The sequence below is a fragment of the Octodon degus genome, unplaced genomic scaffold, assembly GCF_000260255.1.
Source record: "Octodon degus isolate 3935 unplaced genomic scaffold, OctDeg1.0 scaffold00146, whole genome shotgun sequence".
Taxonomy (NCBI): Eukaryota; Metazoa; Chordata; class Mammalia; order Rodentia; family Octodontidae; genus Octodon; species Octodon degus.
The window spans coordinates 1,601,936-1,613,981 of NW_004524722.1; the positions used below are offsets into that span (position 1 = coordinate 1,601,936).

The 12,046-nt window shown below is 48.1% G+C and overlaps 1 protein-coding gene across 3 annotated transcripts in view; it reads left to right on the plus strand.

Annotated features, from left to right (window-relative positions):
- Fam168a (family with sequence similarity 168 member A) overlaps positions 1 to 8,160 on the plus strand; it is a 212,310-nt gene extending 204,150 nt beyond the window's left edge. For all 3 annotated transcript variants that reach the window (XM_004641927.2, XM_004641926.2, XM_023702110.1), the window contains 4 exons: positions 1,341 to 1,483; positions 2,768 to 2,942; positions 4,210 to 4,340; positions 4,812 to 8,160. In XM_004641927.2, coding sequence (XP_004641984.1) covers positions 1,341 to 1,483; positions 2,768 to 2,942; positions 4,210 to 4,322 — 431 coding nt within the window. In that variant the 3' untranslated portion in view covers positions 4,323 to 4,340; positions 4,812 to 8,160. The remainder of the gene's footprint in view (positions 1 to 1,340; positions 1,484 to 2,767; positions 2,943 to 4,209; positions 4,341 to 4,811) is intronic.
- Positions 8,161 to 12,046: the final 3,886 nt, after the last annotated feature.

Here is a 12,046-nt window from a genome sequence, read left to right on the forward strand (position 1 = left end):
TACTGAGCCATCTCCCCGGCCCCGAGTTTAGGGTCTTTAGAAATTTCTAAAATGTGTCCTGTCCGAGCTTCAAGTTATATAAATGAGAGAATTGAAGTCACTTAATGATTATCTGATACCATGGGATAATTTGGGATAATTCCACATGGGAACTGTGTAAGGACACTTGTTCCTGAGTGACTTGGATTCAAGTTCTTACTGTGAACATAAGGTCTGATTTTTTTTCTCCCGGAGTACTCCAAGGTAGTACCATTTGTTTACATGGCCAATTGTGAGCTCCTTAATGCGTGATGTCTCAGCCCCAGCTTTGGTCCATGCTTCGGAGGTGCAGATGTGGCCTGAGTTCCATGACAGTGTGAATCTTTGTGATCTCTGACGTCAGGCTTTTGGGGTAGAGGTGACCCTCCTTCAAGTCCCAGAAGAGGAAAATCTAGCTCTGTAGATTTTAGTATCCCAGAAGACGAGGATCTCTGAGGGGTATTTTATATGGCCTTTTCCCTTTTATACTCTGGCAGAGCCAAATGTGGTCAAGGGAAGTTCATAAAAGAAGAAAGAGCTAGGCATGATGGTGCACGCCTGTAATCCCAGCACTTGGGAGGATGAGGCAGGAGGATTGTTATGAGTTCAAGACCAACCTGGGCTACAAAGTGAGCTCAATGCTAGCCTGAACTGCATAGCAAGACCCTGTCTCAAAACAAACAAACGAGAGAGAGAGAGAGAGAGAGAGAGAGAGAGAGAGAGAGAGAGAGCCCTACTAGAGAGATGGCTCAGTAGAAAAAGTGCTTCCCTGGCAAGTGCAAGGGACTGAGTTCAATCCCCAGTTCCACCAAAAAAAAAGCAGGAGAGCAAGGCAGAGAAAGCTATGACCAGCAGCAAAAAATAATGTGGGGTACAAAGTGAGGAGTCAGAAAAAGCAAGAAGACAGAGAGCAGCAAAAAGTAGAGTGGGTTAAGGGCTTCCATCTCATAGTCAGCTCAGAGCTAGCAGTAAAATGCTAATACCAGAGTTAAAGGAGTAGGGATCCTAACCCAATATTCCTGCAGGGTCCTATAAGAGACCGTCTGGTTCCAGCCTCTTTATTTTATACATGAGTGTTCAGAAACCTAGAAAAACAAAAGATACCCAGAATCATACACACTCCCCTGTGCACTGGGACTGAGAGAGCTGCCTTTGAGGCCAGGGCTGTCTGGGTGGAACCCTGTTTTCTTGTTTGTTCTCATCTGTGTTTCCAGCCTGGATTCAGCCCTTCTTTGTATTGGGAACTGTGACTGGGACCTGCTTCCTTCCAGCGGTGCTGTTCTGCCAAATAACTGGAGGTCTCTCTTATTGCCTTGGTATAGGATATACTGCGGGGACACCGTACAAAGTCCCACCAACCCAGAGTAATACTGCTCCACCCCCCTACTCCCCATCACCCAACCCCTATCAGACGGCCATGTATCCAATCAGAAGTGCCTACCCCCAGCAGAACCTGTATGCCCAGGTAGGTACACATGGAGACCTGGGCCTACTTCCCAGGAAGAGGTGCCTACAGCCTGGGTGGGGAGGGTGGGGTGGGGCAGGGTCCTCAAGAGAGAGGATTCCTGGATCTCCCTAGCTCACTGTGGCATCATTGAAGCAATATTCCTGCAGCCTGCTCACTCCCTCAGTCTGCCTCAGTCACCAGAGGGATAATGCATAAAGTCGTAAGATTACCAGGGACCAGAGTATCAGAGTGGCATGGGCCCTTAGGAACCATCTAGCTGTATTCTTTTGTTAAACTAGCAGGGAAGCAGAGACCCAGAGAGGGGAATGGCTTATCCAGGGTCACATAGTGAGCTGTTGGCTGCATCAGGATGAGACTCATACAGTATCTTGGTCTGCTTTCTCCTCTTCCACACCACCCTTCTTACCTATAAATCAGGTAGGGAAACAGTGCCTAGGCTCTGCTCCTAGCGCCTTCTGTGCCTTCAGGCCAGTTATGCTCTCTGTGCCTTTGTGTCCCAATCTGCACTCCTTCAGCTGGAGTAACGCACTGTCCTGGCATGACAGTTCTATCTTTTAGTCTAAAAAATAAAGGAAAACAGACTTGAGAAAGCTGCTTTGGGTAGTACTCTCAGGGGTTACAGTGAGACTGTTCTCATTGTTCAGTGGAAAGACAGAATTTCTGGATTAGCATCATCTTGGAGGTATCTGTGTACTCTTCCAGGGCCCAGAAGCCCAGTGGGCTGTGGTGGGAGGAAGCAGCCAGGTAATCTACATAGGCCATTTGCTCTTTCCTTGCCTTGGGCCTAAGGAGGAATAGTGAAAGACATCTTGGAAAGTGCTATACAGTGATGTTTCCTGGTTTATAAACTGCCAGTACTGGCACCAGTGTAACAATACCACTGATAACTCTTCTGCATATGTGCCTGGTACTCTGGGCTTCCCCAGCCCCATTCTTGTGCTTAGAAGCTGATTGACTCTACCTCTGCCTTTATAGTTTAGGTAGCTATAAGAGAACATTGCCATAAAACATAAACAGTAAAATGCTAACACCAGAGTTAAAGGAGTAGGGCTCCTAACCCATTAGATAATCATAGTAGCTCCAGCGGCAGAGCAGGACGGGGGAATGGCCAACATTGAATAGACTAGTCATGGAAAAAGGCAAAGCAGAACTGCAGCAGGGACCTGTGTCCCTGAACCAGTGGTTCTCTCATCCCATACCTTAGGACCTGGGAAAAATAGGCCCCACCCCCATCCCAGCACGTCTCCATGAGCCCACATGACCTCAGCTTCTTTCCTCCAGGGAGCCTACTACACACAGCCGGTGTACGCTGCTCAGCCTCATGTCATCCACCATACCACGGTTGTCCAGCCCAACAGCATTCCCTCTGCCATCTATCCGGCTCCTGTTGCTGCCCCTAGGACCAACGGTGTAGCCATGGGCATGGTCGCAGGCACCACCATGGCAATGTCAGCAGGTGAGGGCAGCCTATGCCTCAGCGTCCATCCCCTCCAGGAACTCTGGTAGAGCAGAGAATGTTCACAGAACTAACTACAGCATAGCATACCTCTGTGCTGGGGTCCCAGAGGAAGGACCTCTAAATCTATCACAGAGATGAGGACAGTTTCACCAAGGAGGGCATACTGAACAACTCTTTAAAGGGGAACAGAGGCTAAGCAGAGACATCAAAGAGGGAAGAACAGAACAGGCAGAAAGATTGTGGGGGTGGCACATTCACAGAATGGAGATGGCCTGGCTTTTACAGGGTAGGAGTGGAAAGGCAGCTGGTGCAGTTGGCAAGGATAAGACAGCGAGTCCTGAACATGTGAGATAAGAGAGCTAGCAAGGGGCTTTGTACAGGGGAAGGAAAAGGTTGTGTCTGGCATTCTCTCTGGCTGCAGACAGGAGGCAGGATCAGAAGAGGAAATGCTGGAAGCAAGCAGGCAGTGAAGAAGCCATCAGGGTAGTTTGAGAGAGGGATGATGACACTAGGACTCTAGTGGCCAGGAGAGATCCAGAAAGAAGGTGCAGGAGCAGTGTTATTTAGCATGCAGCAGCAAAGGGCCTGTCCCATGATGAATTATCAGAGGTGAAAGAATCAGAAGCTTCTTAACCCCCCTTCTCTATTAATGGCGTATGTCAGAAATCAGACCAGAGCCTTAAGGAATCTTGAGGATAAGGATGGAGAGCACAGCTCTGGATGAGTTAACACCTAGGAAGAGATATGGGCAGTCACATGAAGCACCAGAGAAGACACGGTGGGGGGAAGGTGACCAACTTGTAGAGACCTAAGTCTTAACCACTGAAGTCACCACTTGAGACTGCCAGGAGCAGAGTGGGCGTTTGGATTTTATTCTGGCCCATACATTTGCGAACTTCTGGATAACTTCCCTGTGCTGGCCAAGTTGTTCAGGTCGTAGGGACCAGATACCTGTAAGTCAGGCCAGCGTCCTGCCCTTGAAGAGCCATAAGTTACTTGGGAGATTCAATGACAGACACCAGCAGTTACTGCCTAGCATGTGTGTGCAGCAAGCGAAGCATACAAAGAAAAGGGGACTTTGAAAAGGTAGTGCTTGATTCTCTCCTGTAGCATCTAAAAAGCATCGAAGGGGAGAAAGGCTGGCAGGGTGAGGAAGGGACAGTGGTTCATCATGCAGGGGGAGCAACCATGCGAAAGACCTTGCTCTTCATCCCTGCACCCTGTTCTAGCCTCATCAGGTTTCCTTTCCTCTCTGGATACTCAGGTACCCTGCTGACTACACCCCAGCACACTGCGATCGGGGCACACCCCGTCTCCATGCCAACATACAGGGCCCAAGGAACCCCTGCATACAGCTACGTGCCCCCGCACTGGTAAAGCCTACAGCCCATCCAGGTGAGTGAGTCTAAGGTGGGAGAGATGGGAGAGGGGAAACACTCAGGGACCAGCTCTGAGCCCATATTGAATCTGGAGCACATTGGTCACAGGGACAGAGTTATTAGTTGCTTCCCTGTACAGTCTTTGGATGAGTGTACTCCTAGAGAGACGTGCAGTCATCCCCCACAAGGCTGTGACTAGCTTGTAGAGACCCAATATTTTAGAGGCCCTGTAATATCATTCAACATTTTTGATACACGCAGGCACTGTGTGAGTCCAAGGATGTTACTCAGTTCTTTTCTATGGCAGCATCTCCTCTTCCCCCCCGCCTCCAGAGACTCTTGGCACTAGAACAGAACTTCCACTAGTGAAGAGCAAATGTGTTCACTCGGACGGCATAGAGAGACCTATTTAGGACTCCCCAGTGAGAGACTGAGGTCCAGAGACTTCTTGTATCACTGTGACTATTGGTTCCCTTTTCTCTTCCAGATCTGGAGTCACACATTGTATGCAACTACTCAAGTCTTACACCGGTGCTGGAGCAGCTCCCTAGCAGCACCACCTCTATTTGCAAGAAGAGAACGGAAGTGCAAGGGTCACTTTATGCATCTTTAATGGTTTTGGTTTTTATTTTTGGTTTTTGTAAAAGCTGCTTTTTCTAATCTCCTGCCTCTCCCCCATTGCCTCCTCTTAGTTGCTTCCCTTCCAGCTCTACCCATTCCTCCTCCCTGACCAGGCCACACTCCCCCACACCTCTTTTCTTCCCCAAGTGTCCTGTCCTCAGGATCCCAGTCTAGTGGCAGAGAGTGGGTTTGTTGCATTGGTTCAACTGAAGTCCAAGCTTTACTGGAAAACCATAAACAGATGTGGCCCTCAGGTCTGGAGTAAGAGCTATTGAAAAGGCCACATCTCTGAGTAGTTGTTCTTTTTCTGGTTTTTCTTAAGCAAGATAGTTCAGGATATTATTATGTCCTGACAAAAATGAAATCATGAAATGTCTTCTGAGAACCATCGCAACAGACCAAAAATAAAACCATCTGATTATGTAGGGCTGTATTAGCAGCTTCATACCCCAGGCTGAGAACCTGGGAAACTAGTCTTTGGGAGAATTGGGGTGGGGGTGGGGGGAACACTGTGGGGAAGGAGAGAGAAGAAGGCAAAAGAGGTCCTTGCCCTAATGGCTTTGGTTGGAAAGGTCTGGCTGTGGAGTTTGGGCCTGGACCTTCTGATTTGCACAGTGATGTTAACTGACCTGGCACTTCCTCAAAAGGTGATTTTGACCTCAGACCTGCCAAGCAGCTGCAGGGTAGTGGGCCCTCAGTGTCCCCAGGCCTCTGAAGGCCAGGTGCCCTATATAATTCAGACCTCGGCCTCTGAGCCTTCATGTACCCACTCTGATGAGGAATTTCCTCCTGATTAGAGTGGGACCCTTTAACATTTCTTTCCCATTCCCTTCTTCTAGTGCCAGGGTTCACCCATCTGTGTCTGTCTGTGGGGCTGACAGGCAGGCCAAGCTCTTGGTTATCTTGTGCCATTCACGGCCAAAGTGAAGGAACCACATTCCAGGTGGGTGCTGGCAGCTTTGAAGGTCAGGATAGTGAAGGAAAAGCAATAGCAATAAACATTTCATAGACTCGTGGTACTGAAGGGACCTTAGCAATCATCTCATCCATTTCCCTATTTGACACATGAGGAAAGTGAGGCCGAGAGAATAGACTTCTTTAGATCTCACAGTAAATTAGCATTAAATGCAGCCTTCCTACCTAGTGGCACGTTGCCTACAAAAATGTACCTAGGAATGGATTGGCTTGGTTTTATAAAAATTAAGTCATCAGCGCCCACACCTGGTGAGCTCTGGAATGATCTGTGGGCTGTTCTTTGTGCTCCCCGCCCCATGGACTGCTAAGGTGATGGAGGTTGAAGATGGGGCAGAGGCCGTGTGGGGGCAGATGGCAACAACAGAAATTGCAAATGAAGAACTAGCATTTGGAAATTCTGTGAAGACATCTGGAACTTCATCCTTTACCTGGCTCCACCCCTAGGAAAAGGAGCAGGTGGGCTGGCGGAAAAGGAGAGGCCCTGCTTTTAGGACAGTAGCCCCTCGTCCTGAGAAGAGAAGAGTGGGAAGCATCAGGAGAGGAGCACGAGGGTGAGGCCCAGCAGACATGGGCTCATCTTGGAGAAGAGGGACCCCTGGACACAAAGGCCCTTGCTAGCCTTAGCCAGGAGCCTGAATTACCTGGCATTTAGCTGGGCCAGCAGCCCCTCTGGGGTGGGGCAAGAACATTTTACTGTACAAAATGGGATCACTGACAACATTTGAGACTTTTAAATAATGATCTTCATTTTAAATTCATGTAAACTTGGACATGCCTTCCCCCTACCTCTCCCTAATTGAAGAAAAACATCTGGAAACCCTTGGGCAAAAGGACTTGGCTGTACCCAGGAGGTCCAAACCCATCCACATCCTTGGCCCAGAATTGGAAGTTAGAGAGCCCACCTTCTAGGAAACTGTAGAATCAGTAAGAGAAAACCCAGATGCCCTGAGTGGTTTTTGGAGTGCTGGTGAGGTTTCATTTTAAAATAACAAAGTTGGTCAGTGTTAATACATTCATTTGCAAATACCTCTTCCCACTCTCTTTGATTTTGTGAAGGTGGGCGAAGGCTGTTCTAGATCATATCATATGTGTTTGAAGATGCCAAAACGATAATGGTGATGATAATAATAATAGGAAACCTTTACATTTGTCAGGTGCTTCATAGATTGAAAGCACTTCACAGCCTACAATTTACTGAGCCTGAAGGAGAGAAACAGGATCAGTTAATCCACTCATTTGACAAGTGTGGAAACAGGCTCCAGAGGGAAAGGGTGAGCTGAAGGCTGGGATCTTAACAGACTTCCTGCACCCTGCCGCCTCCAAGTGGAACAGAAAAGAGGAAAAAAAGAGAGTGACCTAGGAATGACCTTGTAACTGCTATTCTTCCTACACCAGTAAATAAAAACCAACATCAGTACCTCATGGTTCACAGAGCAGTTTAACATACATGATATGACTTAACCCTGGGAAATGGAGATTATGCCTATCATTTGATCCATGAGGAATGCCAAGGCTCAGAAAAGTGGTGACTTGCTAAATAAGCCACAGAGCCACTTGAAGGCCCAGGTTTCCTGCTGTCCCTTTTCCTCCAGTCTGACCCTCACACAAGCTCATGTACTTAAGCATCTATGCCCTATACCAAGTCTTAATCCCTAGTCCCTCAAGATCAAAGTGAGGCCCCAGGTGAAGGTAAGGCACTGCGAGGCTGTGGCCTGCAGCAGCCAGGTCTAGGATTTTTTTCATTGTGAGCATTGGTGGCCCAGTTCAGCTTGCCTCGCCCTCTTTGTCCTGATTCAGATCCACAAACCCATCCAGGCTTGGGGAGTCGCTGCAAATGAACTGAGCCTGGAGAATAAGGCAGTGTGCCCAGGCAGGTCACAGGAAGAAGGTTCTGTTGGTATCATCCTGGGATTCTGGATGGCCCAGTGATCAAGGTGGATGGAAGGTCAGAGCCAGAATATCCATGTCATATTAGGAAGATGGGCAAATCAGAGAGGACAAAGGACAGGCTACAAGATGTAGCTGCAGTTCTAGCAACTGCATACCCCCACTCCTTCCCATGCCACTGCTTCTCCCCAGATCAACACCTTGGTGGCCAGGGCTCAGGATGAAAGTGGTTCCATGCACCTTTTGGCTTCTGTCACTCCTGCCTGACTCTTCACCAGCCTTCAACTCAGAAGTTTGGAAGCTGGATTACCTACAAGTAGTGAAAGCCTGAAACATAATCTTTGCCACACTTTGAAAAAAAAGAAAATTCCCATGGGATGGGGCAGTTGCTAGTCCTCATTCTCCTGGAAGCCACTCTTGATATGCATCTCCCCTCCTCAAAACACGCAACAGGGCCTCGTGCACCAGTCCAGAGCTTTTTTTAGTATGCAAAGCACTTGGACATTGATTGCCAAAACTTATAGATGAAAAGCTAATGTTCAGAGGGTTAAAAGACTTGACAAAGAACACAGTTTATTAAGTGAAAGAGCCATGACTTGAACTCAAGTGCTGTACCTTGTGTTGCCACATGATAGGTCTCTGAGTGGCTTGAAGAAGGGAAGGGCTGTCTGCCTCATGCAGAGGGAGACTTATTGGACACCTGAGAAGCTCAGCTCTTACAGCTGAGCAGATTTTTAAGAACTTCTGCTTTGTTCTGAGATCTAGAGGCATATCCAGATGTTAGCACACAGAGCATGAGAATTTGCAACAAGGACCTACCTTGAACACAACACTGAGATCCCAGTGCCAGGTTTCAAGGGCAGCACCAGGCACCCTTCTCTTGAAGGGCCCAGGTGTCTTTTGGGATGCCTGATACACTGGCTTTGGGATGTGATGGCCTGGCTGCTTTCTATATTCATCAAGTTGGCATTTTAGAGGGACCTGACATAGTGGAATCCCTTGGCTTGCTTTTTCATGAGACACTAAGCAGGCTCCATAATTCCTCATCCTTTCTTCTGGCCACCTAAATTGTTCCATTTGGAGGTATACTCAATATCTGAGGGTACTTCCTTGAAGAGCTTGCTTTGTTCTTAATAGCCTTCAGAAATGAATCATGTGGAGTATAAAAGTAGGACAGGGCCTTTTGTCACTAAGCTGTGATGTCCTCATTGTGTAGAGAGGACATAGCCAGTGATGCAGTAGTGAGCCTTGCATATCAAACTCTTGTGTCTGCTTTGTGGAAGGAGCAGACAGGCCCCACCCACCCTACCCCTGGAGCTTTCATCCTACATTCTGGCTGAGTCATCACTACCATGGGACTCTTCATATACAGTAGAGTACAAGTGTGTGGAGGCTCTGCTTTTCCATTTTGTACCACCACCACTTCACTACTGGGTGTGTGGCCCCCAGCTTCTTGGTAAATGGGAATCCAGATAGGGGCAGCTGGGTAGTAGAGTGGGCAAGAGGAAAAGAAGACACTTGCTGGTGTCCAGGCCCTACCCACCTCTGAAAGGCAGATCACTGGAAGAATCCAAACTAGACTGAGAGGCAGATTCCACACCTGAGCCTTTAAGTGCTCAGGCTTCTATAGGCATGCTAGATCGGCTGTAGGGTTTGTCCTTTACCCATCCATGTCTCTTGCTCCTAGAAAGCTCTTGAAATTCAGCATTATGTTGTAGTAAGACCCAGCCTTGTAAAGTCCTGGCAGGCTAGCTTCAACATTCCATGCTCAACCTTGTCCAAGCCAGTCTCGGACCCACTCCCCGAGCTTCTCCAGTATTTCCTGTCATGCATGCTGTTAAGTCCAGCCCAGAGGCCAGCTTAAGAACACAGAAGTTGGGACTGTCACTAAGCCAGAGAAGGACATAACGGCACCTCTGTCCTGTGGCTATATTGCCATTAAATATCCTTGCAGTGGTGTGAATTTTTACCTATTCCAGGCCTGGTAGTAGATTTTCCTTCCTGAAAAGAACAGAAGTAACAGTTTTACAGATAAGTACCAGCCACGGGAGTCAAATGGGTGAGATCAGCCTTGGGTCTGACCCTCGCAGGACCAGCATCCATCAGGCTCCAGCCTTCCTCCTGATGCTTCAAAGCTAGTAAGAGTTGGACAGGTTGGTCAAATTGTCTTGGTCTGTGTTGTAACTCAAATTCCTCCTTAGCCAAGGGGAGGTAAGATTAGGCCTCCAGCACCTTGGAGTCTGATAACCGTTACAGGCCCAGGGCCTGTGCCCTTCCTGACTTCTGCATCCCTCTTTCATATCACATGACAGAGAAGCCTGTTCTCATGGCATGTAACATCCCTGTGAAGAGAGCATTGTATATGATTTTGTATTTTTTAATTCATTTTAATCTACAAGTTGGAATCTAATTTTTAAATTTATTGGAACTCACATTTTAAAAAGAAATAAAAACATTTAAAATAATACTATTAATAATAATAAACCTTTGACCAGTGTCTTCCAAGTAGTTTGATCAAAGAATTTAAGGTGTTTTCAAAACACAACCTGAAGTGTAAAGATTGGAAAGCCCCATGGCCTCGCTTGTGTGTATGAAGTGTAAATCTGGTTTTGTTTTTGTTGTTTTGGATTCTTTTGGGTTTTGTTTTGTTTTGTTTTGAAGATCAGATAGTGATCACTCTGAAAGACTGAAGCCAAGAGTTTGTAACTATGATATTTACTGTAAGCTGTAGAACATTCAATAACTATTAAAAAAAAGTTTTCAAAAAAAAAAAAATGTTCTAGGCGACCAGACTGAGTGGTTCTTGGGGGAGGAGGCACAGAAGGCGCCCCCTGGGCCGGAGCCAATGGGTCTCCCCAGGTTGAGTCTAAGTGTGTTGAACTGGTAAGAAATCCCTGCACTGTTCTCCTAGTGGGCACAGTCTGAGCTGCTGCTCATAGCTGAGGGTCCTTGTCAAGCAGCAGCTTCACAGCAGGCCCAAGTTGTGTGACGGGAGGCCATGAAGGGCTGACAGCCATGGGGCTGGGGCATGCAGTTCAGTGGCAGAGTGTGCTTAGCATGTGCAAGGCCCTGGGTTCACAACAAACCAGAACAGAAAAAGACCTTGCCGTCTATTGAAAGCCACTTGCTTTGTGCTTGTTAACCCATGTAGTTTTGGTAACTCACTGTGAGTTAAGCCCTGTGATCAGCCCCATCTTGGGGCACAATGCTGGTAGGGCAGGGGTGGAACTCACACTTGTTTGGCTGCAGAACCCAGGTGCAACAGCTCAAGTCCCCCCTCTTCTGAGGAGGGGCATTCTTAAAGCATGGGTTTTTCGGACCAGGAAAACAACTCAGTGGCATAAGCACCTGTCTGGCAAGTGCAAGGTCCTGAGTTTGATCCTGGTACCACCAAAAGAAAAAAAAAAAAAGCATGGGTTTTTCAAGGCCTTTGCTGGGGCTGAAATGGGTAGAAGCTCACTCCACAGCAAGGATACCTAGTGGCAATGCCTCCTCCTCTGGCTTAGTGACAGCCAGTCCCTTCAGCTATAGGGACTTGGTGGTTTGGAGTTTAAAAAGGACAGTATAAACCACAGGGCTCACATTAGCAGTCATCTGAGTGGTCACTTTTACCCTGATGTCTGAATCTCTTCTATCTCCCAGAGTGGAACCCTCGTCCAGGCTCCTTTTTGAGTCTGTCTAGCATTACGTCCGAGGCCCAGGAACCACACTTCGTGGTCTACCCCGTGAGACTGGCTCCGGAGACTCTCCCCCACCCCCACATGCCTCATTCTCTCAAGGGCCACTTTCTTAAGTGTTTGAGAGGCCCAACAGGGTTTATAGGTGACACACTTTTCCATCCTTAGGCAAACACCGAACACCAGAGTGGCTTCACCTTAATTCAAAGCATGTCTCCCAGAACCTAATCAGTCATGGCCTGGCACCGCCAAGGCTCAGCACAGGGCTGTCTCCTTTGAGCCACTTAAACCTGGCCATGCTCTCCCACTTTGGGAGATGACCCCAAGTCTATGTCTCCCACGTCGCACAGTAATCCTGGCCTCACAGCAGCACCCCATCTCTGCAGCAGTGTCTTTGCCTGGTTGCCAGGACATAGCCCTCTCCTGCTTTTCTTTGGCCCTCCCTGCCATTGCTTCATCGTAGTAGGATCTGCCCTAGGCCTTTCCCTGAGATCGTTCCCTCTGCCCAGTCCTGGCATAAATGAGAACATTTATGCACCCCCCTGAATGCAGTGGACACTTA